General features: G+C 51.0%; 1 protein-coding gene across 5 annotated transcripts in view; it reads right to left on the bottom strand.

Moving 5' to 3' along the window:
- Positions 1 to 21122, bottom strand: part of DLG5 (discs large MAGUK scaffold protein 5) — a 118395-nt gene that overhangs the window by 90128 nt on the left and 7145 nt on the right. Inside the window, exon 1 of one of the 5 annotated variants that reach the window (XM_055325333.1) lies at positions 1468 to 1552. The exons of the other annotated variants lie outside the window; for them this stretch is intronic. Within the exon in view, the coding sequence (XP_055181308.1) occupies positions 1468 to 1516 (49 nt within the window). The 5' untranslated portion in view covers positions 1517 to 1552. Of the gene's footprint in view, positions 1 to 1467; positions 1553 to 21122 lie in introns of those variants that run through there. 5 annotated transcript variants of the gene reach the window in all.

Here is a 21122-nt window from a genome sequence, read left to right as displayed (position 1 = left end):
TGTCCTACCATGACCTGCTTGTACTTGCCTATGGTTCTAACCACCGTCTGCCTGCCAGGCTCTGCCCATGAGGCTGAGGACCAGGGCCGGCATCAGAGTGCACAGCCTGTGCAGCCTCACGAACCCACACCCAGCTTCATGCTCCACTGTCCTCGCCTTGGTTCTTAGTGATTTATGAGCAGGGGCCCTGCATATTCAACTTGCACCAGGCCAGAAATTAAGTATCCAGTCCTGCCGATGACAGCCCAAGGAAGAAGATTTAGCTAACCTCTCTCATCCCCACAGCACCCAGTACTATTTGTGACACCAGAGGGAGTCAGGGAGGAAAGGAGGGGAGAGTCCGGGTATCTCCACTCTGTGAAGATAGTGAAGGTACATCCTTGCCACCCCGGGCAGCCCACTCACACACGGCAAGCTAACTTTCCTACCTTTCTCCTTCCCTCCCGCCCTCCTGCCCCCTAGTGCTCACACAGCAGAGAAAAGAACAACTCCCCTCAGCTCATTCTCTAAACTCATGTTCCCCTCTGGTCCCCACCACACATCACTCCACAGGACACCATGAAAAAGGCCCTTGGACCCAAATGAAGATGTAGCATCTCGGTGCTTCGTCTTAATCAGACACTGGTTTGCTGAAAAGTTCACTCTCTGAGGAGCTTCAGGAGGCAGGAACACAGACTAAAGAGGCATCTGGCTCCACCACTTGCTGACTGTATAACCTTGGCCAAGCTTCCGAGGATGAGGCCCAGAAAGAGGAAGCCCTAGGGAGACAGGGTCCCTGGAACCTCCCGGTCCTTCAAACCTGGTCCCAGCCCTGCCCCCTGCTACAGCCTGGTTCAGGGACTCAAGGTCACAGTGAGCACCTCTCACAGCCCACGAGCCCCAGATAAGGCCTTAGGAACCAGGGATGGGACACCCCAGCCAATGGAATCACATCCGGTCCTGGCTCAGATCCACAATAGCACATCTGACACGTGCCCTCAATCCCTCTTTACCCTGTGACCCATAAGCAGCCTGCTGGCACCAACACACAGGCATAAGCCAAACCAACTTGTGTGAAAAACATTTCCTGGCCATACAAAACAAATGTATTTGGCCCATCAGGGAATGAGTAATTGTTTGTGAAAAGAGATATAGAACCCAAGAGACTCCTCTCTATCTGACTTGGGAGCACCTTAAACATAAAATTCTGGTTGACGCTAGGTGTGTCTTCACCTCCAGGATGATACTCCTTTCACGAAGAGTCACAGAATGTAAAAGATAGAAGGGACGCCAAATATCAAGTAGTCCAATGCACACATTTGACAGATGGGGAAACTGAGGCTCTAGCAGAGTCAGGATTGCCTATGTCTGCACTCCCAGAGCCCCACCCTGCTCTGCGGGGACACTGCACCTGCCCACTGTATCAGTGCGGACTCTCTACAAGCTGCTGCCCACACAAGACCGAGTTCTCTGTGACCAGGGTGTTACCTTTCTCGTGTCTGCTGCTCCGGCATCTCCCACAGGACCAGGCAAGCATCTGTGCTCAATAAACAATCCGTGGACAAATAAATGACCCACAGAGGTATTCCAGAGCCACAGAGCGGGGCAAACAAAGCTGAATCTGGAGCCCTGGCTTCATGCTCTCTATTCCGACTGAATGCAGCGCTGGGCAACTGGGTGAAGGAACACGAACCATCGAGTGACAAGAGCAGTATGCTGAGTGCAGCAGGGTTAGGGCACCGGCCTGGAGGCCACACCTGCTTCCAGCCCTGCCTCTGACCCGAGTGTGCGGGTCACATGACCACACGAACAGCCGGCTCTGAACGGAGGATGAACAAATCTCACCTTGCCTGCCTGCCTGCCTGCCTCCAGTACCAGAGCAAGGCGAGAGAAGGAAAGTGCACGCACACCGAGGACAAGGCACCCCCCCGTGGGGCTGAGCTCCCCAACGATGCTGCATCTCCCTGACGCCCCAGCTCCTTACGCCTCCCATAACCCTGGTAAGCAGCAGGAGCAGGAGCAGAAGCATCAGTCCGCTGCACAGCTGGGAAAATAAGGCAGCAAGAGGCTGGGCCTGCGGCGCCCCTGGAAGTCCGGGTGCTGGCTCCTGCTCTAAGGACTGCCCCAGCGGTGGGGAAGGCTTCCAGGAGTGCCTGCCCCCAGGCAAGCAACACCTGCCAATCCCACATCTCACAGGGCAGCGACTCCTGGCTGTGAAGTACCAAGTCCATGGCCAGTCCCTGGATGTACCAGCTGTGGATGGTCCAGGCCCTGGGGCAGAAGGACAGAAGTCTGAGGAAGCTCAGATGGCCAAGTAAAAAATAACCAAAGAAGAGCCACACCCTGTGGCCTAGAAATCACCACAGACACCATTACCTGGTTTACCAATTCTCCCAGGAGAAAACATTATTTCTAGCAGATGGGGGGGCGAGGTGGGGGGAACAGCTTTAGATCCCACCTACCCCCTAGGCCTGAGCTGGGAAGCCCCCCCAGTCTCCTCTCCTAACATGGCCATCTTGGGTCCAGTCTACCAATCAGTATACCAATAGAGTGATTTCTCTATTTCTCAGGCAACTACAGCAAGCAGGCAAAATCTGTTTTAAGACTATTTATTAGAGAGAGAGAGAGAGAGAGCACACACAAACGGGGGGGGGGGAGCAAGGGGAGAAGCAGACTCCCCACTGAGCAGGGAGCCCTACATGGGGCTCAATCCCAGGACCCTGGGATCATGACCTGAGCCAAAGGCAGACACTTAACCAACTGAGCCAGCCAGGTACCCCAAAATCCCTGTTTCTAAACCCCAGACCGCTGTGAGGTGGAAGATGGTGCAGAACTGCCATGCCCATCCATCTGCACCACTGAATGGTGGTTAGAGTTTCCATCACAAACAGAATCTGGATAGTAGCCTGCGTGTGTAGAAGGACACGCCGTGGGACGCCTCGGCGGCTCAGGGGTTAAGTGTCTGCCTTTGGCTCAGGGCGTGATCCTGGTCCCGAGATCGAGTCCTGCATCGGGCCTGCTTCTCCCTCTGCCTGTGTCTCAGCCTCTCTCTCTCTCTCTCTCTCATGAATAAATAAAATCTTAAAAAAAAAATTAAGAAGGACACGACGTGTGCACATACAAACTGATCAGATGTCCGCACACCAAGGACAGTGTCCCAGAGGAGTGGTCGGGTGGTCAGTGTCCCAGAGGGGTCACCAGGGTGACTCTGAAGCCCACCCCCTACCGGGAATCCCAGCTCAAGCACGTCCTGTGTGACTCAGGGCATCTTCTATAACCTCTCTGTGCCTCACTTTCCTCTCCCATAAAACAGGGATAATAAAAGTACCTACCTCCCAGGGTTTCTGCGAGGATGAAACGAGATAACATTTGGCACGATGCTTGGCATACAATCAAAGCTCCATTTTCCCCCAGCACAATGTTAATAGGGTTGCCTCTGGGATTCTGTGTGCCTTTCCTTTTTCTTCTTCATTAATTGAATTTTCTACATGAATGTGCATGCTTTATTGTCAGCAAAGAATAAAGCTTCCTTTTTTTTTTTTTTTTTTTTTTTCTGAGATAGGGTAGAAAGAACAAGTCATAATCCCAAGTAACCCTTTCCTCGAAACACAGTCCTAAAGTGGCCTTCTCCTTGCCGGTCTGTTTTCAGGGGGTCTTCTTGTTTTCTGCTCCCTGATTCTGGCTATGCCTCTTCTCTATCCGTGTGCATCCAGTAAGACTCAAGCCGGGCCTTGTCCCAGAAGCTCCTCCCATGGGCACACACTGCAACCTTCCTGCTCTAGGGCATCACCGTTCCCTACTCTTGCCCTCCCCTCTCTGGCATTTGGCCCCCACACTCCCACGCCCCCACTCTCCAGAGCAAGCTGGTCTTACACCCGTCTCTGACAGTTTCCAGGGGGATGCACTTGCCAGAGCACTCCACCCCGCCAAGGACGGTCTCAAGGGCAGGCCCACCTCCTTCCATTGCAATTTCAAAGCACTCACTCAATTTCTGCTCTGGAAACCTCATGACAACCCTCTGGATTGTGGATGAAGGGTTCAGGAGGGAAAGGAATGAGACAGTCCCACAGCTGGACTTAAAACCAGTCCAACCAATTCCAATCGAGGACTCATTCTCGGTTCTAAGGGAGACCTACAGCAGGACCCTCGGGCCAACAGAGAGGCCTGGCTCCGTAAGGGCAGAACCACACTGGCCACCGAGGCACCTCTCCTTGCTCTTTCCCTTTCACCTCCTGTGACTGGGCTTTGCAAAGTCCGGGGGAGGGGAGGCAGATGACCCTCCCCGTCCCTCCCCGCTGCTGCAGCAATCAGCCCTTCTGAGGGTGTCCAGAGCTAAGGAGACCAGTGACCCCACACTAAAAGGGGAGGGGGGAGGAGAAGGTTCTGAGCTTTATAGAAGACACCACTAGTTTTTCTCTGTTTTATGTCAAATGACCTATAACACTCCAGGCAATGGTATATTTGAGCCCTGGGTACTTAAAAGAATTTAGCGGGACAGTTTAAAATGTCCAGACTTGGAGGTGTCAGATTTTATAAACCTAAGAAATTCAGAACCCATATGCAGACCTCAAACTGGGACACTGGAAAGGTCTCTCCAATGTTCAGACCACAGATCCCATTAAAAAAAAAAAGAAAAGAAGAAGAAGAAGGCAGATCTCCCAGGCCCCTCCCAAGTTTCCAGAACTCTAAGACTGCCTAGGGGATATGAATGAGTAATGTATAGACGTACACATCTGTGTTACAACACGGCGCCCTAACAAAGATATGTCAATCACTGATAATCAAGTTTATAATCCAGGTTTTTAAGAATAACATTAGCATAACAACCAAATACAACGTGTTTATTAGAGGCTCAATTTTTAAAAAACAATGAAGGCATGTTTAGGACAAATTGGGGAGACTTGAAAAGGACTGCATAGTAGAACATACTGGATCAGCGTGGAATTCCTCGGGTGCGATAGCAGTGGCGTGTCATGTAGGAGCACGTCCTGGGCCACACGTGACACACGCTTCAGTGTTCAGGGGTGAGGTGTCCTCATGTCCACCATTTTTTTTTCCAAGCAAATGAGTAAAAACAACTATATATGACTATACAGACAGTAACCAGGTAAAAAAGCCAATGTGGCAGGCTGTTATCCACTGATGAATCTAGGTGACATCTGTACAGATGTTTACTGTACTACTCTTCCAACTTTTCTGTGTACTAGAAAATTTACAAAACAAAATATTGGGGAGGGCGGAAATACTGTTAGAAATTTGTTTAAAATAAAAATATGAAGAAAAATAAAATGATTCAGGATACCACCACCTAGATCATTTTTTTAAATTATTGCTACTTTATTGGTGATTTAAAAATAGGTGAGTGGGGCACCTGGGTGGCTCAGCGGTTGAGCGTCTGCCTTTGGCTCAGGTTGTGATCCCGGGGTCCTGGGATCAAGTCCTGCATCGGGCTCCTCATAGGGAGCCTGCTTCTCCCTCTGCCTGTGTCTCTGCCTCTCTCTGTATCTCATGAATAAATAAATAAAATCTTTAAAAATAAATAAATAAATAAATAAATAAATAAATAAATAAATAAATAAATAAAATAGGTGAATAATGATGCATGTTTTACCTACACAAGAGGGAAAATACTCTGAAAACATTTTTTTCCTCTAATTAAACGAATGTTTAGGCAAATAATAAAGAAAAAATTCTATTGTACAGTTTATTAGTGGTATAATGACGAAGGAAGGAAGGAAGGAAGGAAGGAAGGAAGGAAGGAAGGAAGGAAGGAAGGAAGGAAGGAAATGGAAAGGAAGGAGGGAGGGAGGGAGGGGGGGAGGGAAGGAAGGAAGGAAGGAAGGAAGGAAGGAAGGAAGGAAGGAAGAAAAGGAAGGAAGAAAAGGAAGGAAGAAAAGGAAGGAAGGAAAGGGAAGGAAAGGAAGGGAAGGGAAGGGAAGGGAAGGGAAGGGAAGGGAAGGGAAGGGAAGGGAAGGGAAGGGAAGGGAAGGGAAGGGAAGAAAGGATTCCCAAAATAAGGGCCTGTCCAATGATGGGCAACATGGGAAGAAGCTTGGAAATATTTTACCAAAATATTCTGGCCCCCCTGCCTGTGGGTCCCCTGAAGGCTCGGGAACATGGGGCAGGCCCTTCATCTCCACTGCCCACAGGCAGTACGGCCGTCTGGGGTTGCCCAGAGAGCCTCAGGAGCCCTGTGACCACCAACTCAGGGCCCCCGAGACCTCTCACGGCCATGCCAGCTCGGAAGGAGCAACTTCCCCCCCAGACTCACAGCTCCTGAGGAGCCGAACAGCCTCCTGCATCAGCGACATGGAACCACAGCGCAGCTGGGCTGAGCTGGGCCCGCACCCCTCCACCCGCCCCCTCCCACCAGCCTGGACTCCGTTTCCTCGCCTCTACCCTGCCCCAGCACACTTCACCTGCAGCTCCAGGGGACTTTGCCTTCCTCAGACAGGAAGGGACGAAAAGGAAAACGAATCCTGTGGGATTGCTCATTGGGGACTTTACAACCTGTCCCCAGAGGAGACAGGGGGCGGAGAGGCCATCTGAGGAGGGCAGCCCGGCCGCAGGAGGGACAGGAGCGGAGGGCAGTGAGCGGAGAGGCCGAGGCGCCCAGCAGCAGGGCTGGGAGCACCTGCCCGGGGCCCGCCACGGCCTGCTGGTTAAAGGCAGCAAAGGGCCGCTCCTCCTGCCAACAGAGTTATCTTTTAATCCAACCCCCGGATGACACCACCTGGCACGAGCGCAGGAGCAGCTCCCGAGGGCGCACGAGTCACGAGGCCGGGCCCCGGGTCTCTCCTTTCGGGCTGGGGCTTGCCTGGGCGCCCGCGGACACAGGGCCTCTGCCCGCCCGACCCCCAGGCCCGGCCGTGGTCAAGCCTGCGCTCGTCTGCGCTCGCCAGTGGCCGCGGGGAAGGGCCGCGGGGAGGGGCTGCCAGGCGCCCCCTGCCAAGGCCGGGCCTCAGGCCTCGGGCCGGGGTGAGGCGGCGGCCTGGGGGCTTCTGTCGCCAGGACGCGGCCCCAGGACAGCTGCCATCGGGGGTGGCGGGCGGCAGCTCTCAGGGCCTGCGGGCACTCGGCACATGGTGGCGACCCCGGACTCACGGGCTCACTCCTGTCCCCGCGCGAGAGCCGAGGGGCCGGGCCGCCCGGGAAGGATGCGGGGAAGGAGGGGCGGGGAGGCGAGCGCCTCAACGGGGACTCGCCTTCCCGCAGCCGCGCAGCCACACAGCCCAGGCTGCCGTCCAGCCTCGCCAGGCTCGGGGCCCACGGCCTCCAGAGGCAACCGGCCCGCCGCTGACGGCCTCCGTGCGCCCGGCGCTCTTCCTCAGGGGCAACCCACGCGGCGCGGCGGGACTGAGAGCCAAAACCCCAAGTCTAACAGCTGCTCCGTTTCCCAGCCCCTCTCGGCGGGTGTGCCCCCTGAGCGCCAACCGCAGGGGTGAAACCCTGACTCGCCAGCTTGGGACTCTGGGCAAGTAACCCCCCTCCCCGTGCCTCCGTCCCCTCTCCCATAAACGGGGACAGTAACAGCCCCGCATCTCCTGGTCGTGATGAGCCCCGAGACGTCAACATAAGCTCCCTCGCACACACCAAAAGTGGTCAGTACGTGTGCACTAAGGCTGCCGTCACGCCAACCATCGCCATCATGGCCTGTTCCACAGGCTCCAGCCCAGCCTTTGGACACGCATCCCCCTTTCTCCTGACCAGACCCGAGCCCCACAAGCATTCAGTTCTGTAGCCTCCCTTAGGGTTAACCGGCTCCCTGGGAGCACATCTCAACATCTACCCTCTCCTGGAAAAAACACTGCCCAGTGCTCAGGCAGGCCATCCCAGCAGCCCACTGGAGCTGACGGACGCGACATGCAGCAGGGGACCATGTGGGCAGGATCCCTCTCACCCCTCCTGGCGTCAGCCTGTGTCTCTAGCCTCACCACCCCAGACCCCAAGTATCCTTCACCAGACTAACAAAGCTATCTTTAAAACACACACAACTGGGACGCCTGCGTGGCTCAGTCGGTTAAACATCTGCCTCAGCTCAGCTCATGAACCCAGGATCCTGGGATGGAGCCTAGCTCAGCAGGAAGCCTGCCTCTCCCTCTGCCTTTCCCCTGCTCCTTCTCTCTCCCTCAAATAAATAAATAAAATCTTTTTCTTAAATAAATAAATAAAAACACACAAACACTCAAGTAAATAGATATAATCTTATTAATCCCAAGGTCCACAACTCTCCATGGCTCCCATGGCCTATGAGATCAAGTCAGGAAGTCTCACCCTAGTATTGGAAGGAGGGAAACAAATACTTATGGAGCACGTGATTCTGTGCCAAGTCTGGGCTACATACTACACATTTTCTGTGTGTTACACCATTTAATAACTTCCTCTAAGGTTGGTCTGGTTACTTCATCTTGCGGGGGAGGAAGCCAAGGCTCCGAAATATTGAGCCTCGTGGCCTAAGCCACACAACGGAGAAGCGTCAGAAGCAGACTTGGGAGGCCAGGGCCACGGCCTGGGCCCTGCCCTCTCCAGCCCCTCCCTGACCGTCCAGTCACCACGGTGCCCACAACGACGCAGCACGCCAGGCTCTTGGCTCACTGCTCTTTCCTCCCTTGCCTGGAAAGCACCTACCCAACACCTGACCATTTCTACTCAGCCCTCAAAGCCCAGCTCTCCAGTTACGCCCTCCATGCAATGGCCCTCGGCCCAACTCTCCCTTCCGTCAGACAACATCAATCCCTTGCTTGGCTGTGCTTCATGATGCCGTCTCTAACCACATTAGAGCACAACTTACCAGTCCCCCAGCCAGCGGCACCGCTACCTGCTTCATAACGTAGATCATTCATCTCGACACCATCCCAGCTCAGGGTGGTGGCTTGAGTAAGGGAATGAATGATCTCCCTTCTAGACTTACAGACCAGGAAACAGGACAGTCAGAGGCGGACCTGACCTTTGCAGCGACAACTGGTAAACAGCCTGTCTAGAGTAACCTGCTGGAGATTACACACAGCGAGCAGTTCTTCCTTAGCTGGGGACACCTGAGCTCCAGGGTTAGGACGTAGCCCAGCCACAGGGTGATGGCGAAAGGCAGCATCAGTGACTCCAGGGGCCACCCGGCTGGGGGCCGAGCTCCCTGCCTTCTCCACTGCCCCTGGTGCTTAGGCCCCGGGCCTCCCGGCTCTCTCCCCCTGGACATGGGAGGCAGCAGTCCACAGCAAAAGCAGCTCCTCTCCGCTGACCTGGACAGAAAGACGCCGGGGCCTGGAGGGGGCTTCAGCCACCAGCACCCTGCTCCCACGTCGCCTTGGGGAAGAGGCCAAGAGGAGCTCTGCGTCCTGACCCACTTTTCCCAGGGCTCCCTTCCCAGATCTGGCCTGGCCCCAGTGAGATCCTTCTCACCTCGTGACATCACACACGTATTGGTACAGAGAGGATGCCGCCTCATCGAAACCACGCTAAGACTCCACCTGACAGTAAGGAAAATGGTGCCTGGAGGTAGGTCCCTGGGCTGTGCTCCTCCGGCGCCCATCAACATTACAGGTGGCCCTCTGGACGGGACAGATGGGCCGCTCTGCTTCCCTTCTCCCAGCAGGCTCACATACGGAGGACACACATGCCCACCCTGAGGTGGGGTCTCCTGCGTGCTGGAAATGTGGATACTGGAGACCAACCCACCCCCAGGCTGTCTCAGGACACCCATGGTGAGGCCCAGGAGGACCATTTTTCAGGAGCTTCGGGGCGGGGAGGGTTCTCAAGAAGACTGCCTAGGCCACACCTGGAGAAACCTAGGAGCGACTCAGTCGGAAGCGTCAGCCTGGCAACGTGTGTCAAAAGCCCCAAAGACATACATGCCCTTTGACCCAGTGGCAGCACTTTCAGGAATTCCCCCTGAAGATATAAAGAAACCCACAAATACCTATGCATGGGTGCCTGGGTGGCTCAGTCGGTTAAGAGTGAGCCTTGGGCTCAGCTCATGATCGCAGGGTCCTGGGGTCGAGTCCTGCATTGGGCTCCCTGCTCAGTGGGGAGTCTGCTTCTCCCTTTACCCCTCCTGCTCATGTTCTCTCTCTCTCGAATAAATAAAATCTTTTTAAAAATAAAATCTTTGGGATCCCTGGGTGGCACAGCGGTTTGGCGCCTGCCTTTGGCCCAGGGCGCGATCCTGGAGACCCGGGATCGAATCCCACGTCGGGCTCCCGGTGCATGGAGCCTGCTTCTCCCTCTGCCTGTGTCTCTGCCTCTCTCTCTCTCTGTGTTACTATCATAAATAATTTTTTAAAAAAATTTTTTAATAAATAAATAAAAATAAAAATAAAATCTTTAAAAAAAATACCTATTTTTTAAAAAACTACACAAATATCTATGCATAAGGACATTCACTCAAATATGATTTATACCGAAAAATGGGGAATCTGAATCTCCAAGCAGGGGCAACCAGTGACACATAGCATAACAGGGCAATACTGTGCATCCATTAAAAATGATTCCTTTCAGGGGATCCCTTCGTGGCTTAGTGATTTAGCGCCTGCCTTCGGCCCAGGGCATGATCTTGGAGCCCAGGATCAAGTCCTGCGTCGGGCTCCCTGCATGGAGCCTGCTTCTCCCTCTGATTGTGTCTCTGCCTCTCTTTCTCTCTCTCTCTCTCTCTCTCTCTCTCTCTCATGAATAAATTTAAAAAAAAATCTTAAAAAAAAAAAGATTCCTTTCTCACTCTTGAAAAAAGAATTGTATAGTGGTTATCTCCACCTAGTAAGATGATCTGCAAACTTATTTTCCTTTTGATTATCTACCTTTCCTAAATTCTCTACCATAAACATGGCTAATTACAAATTTTTTTAAACCAAGTAACTTTTCTGTTTTAATTATCAGCATCAGGCCTAAAACTTGAAGCCCCACTCAGGCAGAACAGGAAGGATCACAGGGAGCATCTATTCCAACCATGAACGTGATAGAAGGACTCCTTCCCTGCCATGCTTGAAGTTCTACTTGAATACCTTCCAGCAGCCAGAAGCTCATTCCCTTCCCTAAAGCAATACTTTCCGGCAATAAAAAAAACGATTCCTTATCCTAAACAGGATTCCTGAAGCTAAAATCCCGTCTCCCCATTCAGTTCGCACTACACGGCATCACATGATCAATGACCACATGGAACAGAGCTGTTTTCTTAATGAACTGACCTACAAGGTAACCACCCATACTTTCCCACTATGACCAAGATGAGAACGTGGGGTTTTGCAAGCATTGCTGACGCCTCTTCACAACACGCGGTTTAAGTCAGCACTGTTCACCTCTTACCTACCACAATTACCTACATGCTTATTAAAACACCTGCATCCCTACCGAGTCCACTGTTCCGTGAACAGCTGCCCCTGCCCAGTGGCGCAGTACCAGTATGGGTAGCTCTTTTCTGAGGCCACTTTTGGGTGAACCATCTGCTTGAGGTTGCCAGCTCGGCCAAGACACACAGATGCCACACCACCAGAAGCTGAGCAATCAAGCACAACCAAGACAGCACAAAGCCCCTTCCCTCAAAGACAGCAACCTGTAGGAAAAAGTGAGGTTCTGTCCTCCCCCTCTCATTTTATTTCCTTTTATTCCCATTTCCCTGACCATTCTCCTCCTGCACATCCATAGGCAACCATTCTTTTGTGTTTATGTTGTCTTCTTGCGAAATGGGTATTATCTGTATGATTAATTTACATAATAGCACTGTATTATCCGTCTCGGTTTACTTTGTCACTGGGCACTGTACTTTAAGATCTATCCCTTGGCCACGAGTGTCTCCTCAGTCATTTCAACTGCTGTGGATTGTGGGTCCGGGCCGACCGCTGCTCGCATCAGCTCTCCCTAGAATGGACACCACCCTGCAGGGCACTGCAGTGAACCTGTCCCCTCAGGGACCTGTGTGAGAGGCTGGGCGATCTCCCCCCAAGAGGAGGCTACAGGGTCAGGGCTTTGTGGGGACCCTGGCAGAGGCTCCAGGATGGCTGCACCAGCAGGGCTAAGTTTCTGTACCCCCAACACTCCGCTGTGCATGGACAGCATCCACCTTGCTTGCTTGCTTGCTTGCTTGAACAGGGAGAGAGCAAGCACTCAAGTAGGGAGTAGGGCCGAGGAAGAGACACAAGCCGACTCCACTAGGAGCATGGAATCCAACACAAGACTTGATCCCAGGACCCTGAGATCATGATCTGAGTGGAAATCAAGAGTGGGACACTTAACCGACTGAGCCACCCAGGCCCCAGCATCCAGCTTTCTCGTTGCTGCCAGCCCAAGAGGTGGAAAGGAAGAGAGTTCACAGTGGATTCTTCACAAACCTGTGAGAACCACACCTGCTAGGAGAACAGCTGGCAAGGCATTTGCTACAGTGAGCGTCAATGGCACTGACTGGAAACAATTGCTCATGAATACAAATCTCCACTGGGAGACCTTGCTGCCCTGAGCTGTCACAGCCTGCTGGAGCATAAACATCATGCACTGGCTTGCAAAATGCCATGGAATTGCCTGCTCCGCTCGGTTGGCAGAGGGTCCTCCCAAGGGAGCCTACTGTGGAGGGGTGGGAAGCAACAGAGTGCAGCTCTCACTTTTTTATCTGTAGTCACACGGTCCTCCTCCTGCTGCTGGTTACTCACGGCTCTGGGCACATGTGACTCCCCATGTGATTGGACAGCACCTGAAGCAGCCTATACCTGTTCAATGAGTTCCGGCAAGGTCAAACTGCTCTGAAGGTTGCCAAACCCTAACTGTAACCTCGGTGCTAATATCACAGATCAGGAGCCTGGAGCTCGCAGACCAGAACCAGTCTGTAGACCACATCGTGAGTGTGGAATAGAGTGGGGGAACAAACCAAACCCACCCAGCCTGGAACTCACAGTTTCAGGTGGCACTTACACAGCCGGGAGACGGCGGGGGGGGGGGGCGCCTAATAACAACATAAAGAACAGTCTATGCTTACGCAATGCCAGGCACTGCTCTAAACAATTTCAAACAGTAATTCCTTTAATCCCTGCAGTACAAAGTCCTACTACTACCCTCGTTTCACAGATGGGGAAGCTGAGACACAGAGAGGGAAGGTGACTTTGCCCAGGTTTGAGCCCAATACTTGGCTCAGATACAGACTCTTAACCATTCCACTGAACTGACTCCCAAAGTGACAGGGCCTCCTCAAGCTGTTCCCTCACTTGTCAGGTGGAGTAAGGACCCCCAAAGGGTTGCTAATGAGAGGAAATGAGACAATGAACACAAAAATAATAGACCAAGCATCCTGCACAATAGAAACATGTACCATCTACACAGCACACAATCATCTGCATGCACGGCATCGTTTCCCTGCACCGTCCACCTCCTTTCACACGGGCTCTGGGAAGGAGGTGGTGTCACAGACCCCAACAGACAAACCAGGATAAGGTCCGGAGAGGCTACATGAACGGGCCAGGGGACACGGCCCAGAGCTCTCACAGGCTGACTTCTACACACCCCGGCTAGAACTCGCACACTCGGACCTTAGGAAAAACTTAGCTTTTCAATCCACCTAACAAATCAGAGAAAGCCAAGCAGGCATCTCTGAGGACTGTGGAAAGGCTGTTCAGCCTACACCCCTCCCCCTCCTCCTCCAACCCAGCACCCCATGCCAGCACTGCCGGTTCCCTCCAGCTGCACGCTCAAGGCGCCTCACAGACAACCAATCATAGGGAGAATGACTGGAAGCAGCAACCAGACCTACCCTGTGCCTCCCGGGGCCGGGTTAGCCTGGCCTCATTTTCCCAGCACCTGCTGAGTGCACATCCCAAGGAGAAGCCTGGGACTCCCATAAAGAACCACTACTCACAGGATGGATTCTGCGAGTCTCCTGCTCTCGCCCTGTGTACCGCCTTCACCAGGCCTGCCTTCCCCCTTGCGTGTCTCCTGCACCCACCTAGCCCGTCAGCCCTCTGCCCGTGCCCAGCGCACAGTACACTCCAGTCTCCTTAAAGCAACCTCATCTGCATCTGTACGGCTGGACAGCTGCTCCTTTGGGTTGGGGCTTTCCAATGAGACAATAAACTCCTAGTGGGCAGGGCCCATCTTTTTTGTTGTTCTTCTGAGAAACACGTACCATTTGCTTTAAACCACCAAATGGAAGGCGAGGAGTAGCAGGTCAATAAGCTGGGCTGATTACTTTCTGGCATTTCTAAAAGCTCCAGGATAGAGCAACCAAGAGAAAAAACTCTGATGAACAAGGGGCTATATACTCCAGCTAAAAGAAGGGTTTAGTGCGGGTCTCCGGTGTTGTTCACAGGTGATGCTAATGTCTGTCTCACCTTTTCATGCTCCATACTTGGCAGAGCAATGACCAGGGACATGCTGCTCAGGTGACAGGTGGGGAGACGGATGATGGACAGATCGACAGGTAAAATCTGGGTCTGAATCTGGGCTCCACCCTAAAGTCAGGTAAACTCATGCAAGAAGACACTGTGGCCAGCTCCAGTGAGTGTTCATGAGAAGCCTTAAAATGAGGGAGGTTGAGCAGAAGAACGACCTTACACGAAATTCCCCAACTTGGCACAGAAAGTAAAGACAACTGCTCACTGCTTTGTTTCCTCTCCCTGGGCTCATAAACTGGAGAGAAAATAGAACAGGATTTATAAAGGTGGTCTGACATTTTCTATCAGAAACGAGTCAGGAGAATAGACAGGCTTGTATGCTCTCATACACGTAGACCCTAAATTCTAAGCTGCCTCAGGTTCAGCTGTACTCTTTCCATAGAAGGACCCAGAAGCACTACATTTTAGTCTTTCATCAACTTTTTTGCTTTTTCCTAGATCCTGTTCCCACCAAGGTAACCATGGAGGTGGGTCCCAACTCAGGATCCACGGGTCTTTACCCTCTTATCTTTGTTCAATGCTTTCTCCTCTGGAGCAAGAGGCTCCATGGCATCATTTTCCTGTCTGAACTCTGTCCTGTGACTAAGCAATAAGAAACCACGGCAGGCAGCCCTGGAAGTTTCTGCTGTGTCACAAAAAGAATGAGACAAGGAGGTACCTCCTGCCAATATCAAACCCATCCTCTGACTCAGCACTAAATTTAGATGTCACATCCTATGTCTACATCCAGAGAGTCCCCTGGTTTGACAGGTGCTGAATGAATGAACGCTGCGACAAGGAGGGGAGGGGTGTCCAAGGCTAGGGACCAGACGTCTCAATGGGGACCTTCATCGGATGGGCCGGAGTCCAGAACAAATGCAGTCTTTATAAAGAAACTGACAAGGACTCCAAAGCCTGCCCAACCTCTTAGCAGCTGGTGGCCCTGAGCAGGCCGACAAGCGTCTCTTGGCTCAGTGTGCCCATGTGCAGAACGTAAATACCAACTGCACAGACTGATAAAGATTTTTCTCAATGGTCAGGCATGAGAAGCTACAGTACAGCCCCATGAACACAGATGCCTGTCATTTGCTCAGCCTCACTGGAAAGGCTGAGACGTGCAAAGCCAGGCCCAGATCAGGAAAAACCAGCCAAGGTTCCCGAGACTCCCCACCCAGCTTGTGGCTGGCAGAGACGCCTTGGAAGGAGCCTCAACCTGCGAAGAAGATACCTGGGTCCTGTGCCCACTCTGCCAAGGACGTGCTCTAAGAGCCCGGTGGAGTCTCTGTGTCTGTGGACTGCTGTTGCTCATTTACAAAAATAAGCTGTTTGGGCAAAGTGGTCTCTAAGACCCCTTCCAACCTTGATACTCAACAATGTTAAGCTGCTTAAGAAACACCAACAGGAAATGAAACTTCTGACCAGATTAGAAGAAAGAGAGGCTACCCTGAGTAGGAAGAGATATTATTGGGAGTATTGATTCTAAGCTGCTTCAGGTTCTATTTTTTTTTAAGATTTTATTTATTTATTCATGAGAGACACAGAGAGAAGCAGGCTTCCTACAGGGAGCCCAATGCAGGACTTGATCCCAGGACCCTGGGATCACGACCTGAGCCGAAGGCAGACACTCAACCACTGAGCCACCAGGGTGCCCCAGGTTCTAATTTTTTTAAGCATGACTTCTTATATCACAATATAAAAACAAAATTAAGTTTATTTCCATTTGGTATCACATCACTCCCTACTGGCCAGATTTTCACTCGTGGAAAGAAGAATCACAATGGTCAAAATGAGGTCTGAGGAGATTCCCTTGGGGGTCCCAGGTCATCTTAAAGGACATATACCCTTCAGACAAGTAACCCGCAGTTAACACAGAAAGAGGCCTGAGAACACTGCACATGGGCACACTGAGCCAACTCTGGCAGCAGCTCAGAGTTGTGGGGGACCACCACCTGCTTCCCACACAGGCAGCTTCAGGGGCTTCACGTGCAGGCTACCCATCAGCAGGGCCTGATTTATGCATGCGGCAATGGCTAACAGTTCTCTTATGCAAAGTAGGGGTCACGCAAGTTAGTGACAATATTAAAAAAAGGGGGAAAAAAAGAAGGGGACTCCTGGGTGGCTCAGTCATTGAGCATCTGCCTTGGGCTCAGGGCGTGACCCGGGGGTCCTGGGATCGAGTCCCACATCCAGCTTCAGGCATGGAGGCTGCTTCTCCCTCTGCCTGTGTCTCTGCCTCTCTCTGTGTGTGTCTCATGAATAAATATATAAAATATTTAAAAAATCATTTTAAAAAGAAAGAAGAAAGAAAGAAAGAAAAAAAGAAAAAAAGAAAGAGAAAGAGAAAAAGAAAAAAAATTTTCAATAAAGGTAACCACTTCCCACTCCAAGGGCCCCCAACAGATGGGGCTGCACTCTGCTCCTGCTCACAGAACTGTCTTGGATAGCAGACAGTGGGGACTTTTTAGTGGCCGCATTGTGATCATCTGTCATTTCTGAGAGCATGGGTCATCCCAAAAGGAAACCTACGAAGGTAAACAGAGGAAGCAGACAAAGACAAGAGTATCTGGTGGAAACACGGCTGTCACCGATGGCAGCCTCTATGTCCAGCTGTGACTCATCAACTCAGCTCCACTGAGTCAGAGGAAGGTGAGGCTTGTGGGTGGCTCCTCTCTCTCTCAGCATGGGGAGCATCTTGAAACAAAAGCACCGGAACAAGCGGTTTTCAGACTGTTCCGTGAACCCTGGACAGCCCAGCGGATCTCTGCAGGGGGGCCTCGGGGAGGCCACGAGGAAAACAGACGGGCTCCAGGTCTCCACACCCGGTCACCACAGCACCTTTCTGTCTGCTTGACACATCTGCCTTTCATATACAAGTCTGCTCAATGAAAAGAGCCCTACAGCTTAAATCAATCAATCAATCAATCATAGAAAACATTTACACTTCACATGTTTTCATTTAATTGTTTATAACAGCTCCATGAGGAAAGAGAGGCTGAAGAGGCTTATGGCTGGACTCCACAGCCCCTTCTCCGGGTAACCACCCTGTGCACACCCGTCACCTAGGTGAACTCTCGGGAAGGCCCTACAAGAGTCCACGCCATGGCTGGCTGGCACTGAGAAGTCCTTCCATAAGCAAAAGACCAGGGGAAGGGTAGCTGCCAGGGATTATAAAAGACACTCAGAAGGGAGTCATCAACTAAATCCAATGTGTGAGCCTTACTAAAAATCCTGATTTGAACAAACCATCTATAAAAAGTCATTTCTGAGAAAACATAGAGTATCAGGTAAGTAGGAGAAGACATGAAATAACCATGAAGGGGCGCCTGGATGGCTCATTCAGTTAAATATCTGCCTTCAGCTCAGGTTATGATCCCAGGGTCCTGGGATGGAGCCCCACATTGGGTTCCCTACTCCTCGGGGAGCCTACCTCTCCCTCTCCTTCTACCTGCCGCTTCCCCTGCTTGTGCACGTTCTCTCTCTCTCTCTCTCTCTCTCTCTCTCTCTCTGTCTGTCTGCAAAATAAATAAATGAAATCTTTTTAAAAAATAAAAAATAAATTACCATGCATGCATTTTGTCAGCTGGCTGGCTATGCTTTTTTAAAAGGCCTTATCTCTTAAAGCATTTATGGGGAAGCAGTAGGCTGTCTGGGGCTTGACATTACTATGGAAAGTGAGAATTGTTGGGGAGAGCAGGGTGTCCATTATATTACACACTCCGTCTCTGCGTGGGTTTGAAAGTCGTGTGATATAAAGTCTAAGAAGAAAGGAAGGAGGGAGGCAGGTCCCTCCTTAAGTCGAATTCAGTTGTACCTCCCAGTTATCTTTCAGCTGTCAGCCTATGTTTAGCTCTCTGGGGTCCAAGAAAATCGGGTCTCATCACTGCCCTGTGTCCTTTTGAAAACAGGCATCCAAGCCCCTCTAAGTCTTCTTTTCTACAAAATAAGCTCCTCCTGAGGTCCTTCTTGAGCCCATGGCAACTCCCTCCTTAAAATGTGGGCTACAGGACGAAAATACTGTGAAAGCGTGTTTCTGAGCAGCCCCAGGAGGCAGGGCCTCCTGGTCTGCTGCACAGTCTAGACAGACTCTGACTCCAGGTATGGCCTGGGCCCTGCGATACCCCCTGATTCCCGGCACAGGTGGGACACTGGCTCTCCATTCGAGGGCAGGACGGTTAGAAGAGCAGCAACAGCTCTCACCTCACATAAGTCACCTCGGTCCTCACCAAAGCCCTGGGAGGAGAATGCTATTCGCCTTTTTACAGATAAGGAGAAAGAAAAGCCAGAAGGGAAAGAAGTTGAAGTCCCACAGCCTAAGACAGAAGAGCCAGGATTTAAACCCCAGTCTGTGGAGGGGGGCGTCCCAAGACTGGTTTATGATACTCAGCGGTTTCTAGCCTTGTGGCCTCTCTCCCTGGCTCCAAACCTACCAATGACGTTCAAGCCACCTGGCTCGTTCCTCCAGGTCAACCAGTCGACCACCTTCCTAGCACTCTGGGGGTAGAGACTGTCTTCCTGCTCCCCAGCCCAGCACCAACAGTTAGCCAGTCCCAGACCAGCAGTTGTCCAATCACATGTCTCCACAAGGCACCCCTGGAAACCCTGACTGGGGACCAAAGCCCAGTCCTGCTCACTCAGACCTAAAGAAGACTGCAAGACGCAGCACCTGGCTGGCTCAGTTGGTGGAGCATGTGACTCTTGGTTTCAGGGTCATGAGTTCAAGCCCCACCTGGGGCAGAGAGTAGGGGACGGGACGGGAGGGGAAGAAAGAAAAAGGAGAAAACCACAAGAGACTTAACCATCTCCAAGAACAGCCATCGCAAAATCAGACCTCATTCTTATCAAGCCACACCGGGAAATTGGGAGGCCCAGGGAGGTCATACAACTTACCCAAGGTCACACACCCTCAACATCTACTAGTCCCAGAATCTACTGCATACCTAAGTTACCCACACGTCCAAAAAATCTACAGGCCCGAGAACCACACATGCCTCTTGCAGCTGATACTGGAGTTTAGAAGATGGGAAAGGTCAGGGTCTGGTACCCCGAGAGAAAGAGCGAGAGCGAGCACTGGGAGAAAGTCTGAAGAAACGATGGTATACGTTGATGCTCCAGTTCCATGCACTGATGTTAAAGTTTCCCGAAAGTGCACTTCTCAGAACTCTGATGTCGCAAGATGCTCAATGAAAAAAGATGTTGTGGTCAAATCCATTTGGGAAACGCTGCCTGGTGCACCCACTCCAGTGAAATCCTGAAGCACACTGGGGTATTAGGGCTCTCGAGAGGCTCCCAGTAAAGAAGTCCTGTTCAAACCAGCACTGTTCAGATGCCTTGACCACAGAACCCTTTTGTCAAGCTACGCCACTAACATCCCACCAGACCAGTGATGAGATGTTTCCTTGGGAAATGCTGACCTAGGCCTTCTGAAAGAAAATCTTGATAGCCATTACCCTGGATCCAAGACTGAAAAACAAAACCAACCCAGAATGGGAAAAGGAGGAAGTGTGTACAGAGCAGAAATAACTAACATACTTCAGGGCCTTTGGGGATGGAGATATTAGTATTGGAAACAAGATGGAAATGTGTGAACACCCCTTGACGGCCAGATATGAACACTGCTGGGATTGTACAGTTAACTTTGGGCGTCAAGCGTCACAGGTGACTACGGAAACTAAAATCCTTCTTTAAAGTCCAAAGAGAAACTGTCCTGAGAGTTTCCAAAATAGGTGGCAGGTAAAAATCCACAGGTGTTAGAAGAAAAAAGGAAAGAAAATGTTGGAACCAGGACTCCAGCCAGGCCATTCACCCTTGAGTCAAGATGCTGTGGATAGTATGGATTTCATAATTAAAACTCAAGCACACCACATGATGGTTCCTCAAAAAATTAAACATAGAATTACCAATAATTCCCAAAAGAACCGAAAGCAGAGACTCGAAGAGGTATTTGTATACCAATTGTGACAGCAGTTTTATTCACAAGAGTTAAAAGGTAGAAGCCGCCCAAGTGTCCACTGACATATAAAAAAAAATGTGGTCTGCACATGCAATGGAATATTACCCAGTCTCACAAAGGGAGGAAATTTGGACATTTGCTACAACGTGGATGAATCTTAAAAACATTATGCTCAGTGAAGACAATTACAAAGGGATAAGTATTATGTAATCCCACTTACATGCCATACCTAGAACAGTCAAATTCGTAAGAGACAGAAAGTAGAACGGTGGTTACCAAGGGTGGAGAGAGGAGAAAACAGGGAGTTGTTCAATGAGTACAGAGTTACAGTTTTGCTAGATGGAAAAGTTCTAGCAATCTCTTAAGTAAGGATGTGCATATACTTAATGTTACTCAACTATACACTTAAAAACGGTTACAATGTAAATTTCAGGTTACGCGTTGCCATAATTAAAAAAAAAATTTTAATCAAATAAAAATGTTTTAAAAGTGAAGAAATTCTGACACATGCTAAGTGGGGATGAACGTTGAGGTCACCATGCTAACTGAAATCATCCCATCAAAAAAGACCAATACTGTGTGATTCCACTTCTATGAGGCACCCAGAGCAGTCAAAGTCAGAGACAGAAGTAGAATGGGGGTTGCCAGGAGCTGAGGGGGAAGGGGACAATGAGGAATTACGGTTTCACACATACAGAGCTTCAGTTTTGCAAGATGCAGTTCAGGAGATAGATGGGAGTAATGACTGCTCAACAATGGGAATATACAAAATACCACTGAACTGTACACTTAAAAATGGTGAAAATGGTAAATTTCACGTTATGTATATTTTGCCACAATAAAAACAGAGGGGA

The sequence above is a fragment of the Nyctereutes procyonoides genome, unplaced genomic scaffold, assembly GCF_905146905.1.
Source record: "Nyctereutes procyonoides isolate TBG_1078 unplaced genomic scaffold, NYPRO_anot_genome, whole genome shotgun sequence".
Lineage (NCBI taxonomy): Eukaryota > Metazoa > Chordata > Mammalia > Carnivora > Canidae > Nyctereutes > Nyctereutes procyonoides.
Note: the sequence above shows the minus strand (reverse complement) of the source record. Positions and strands in the feature narration are given on the sequence as shown.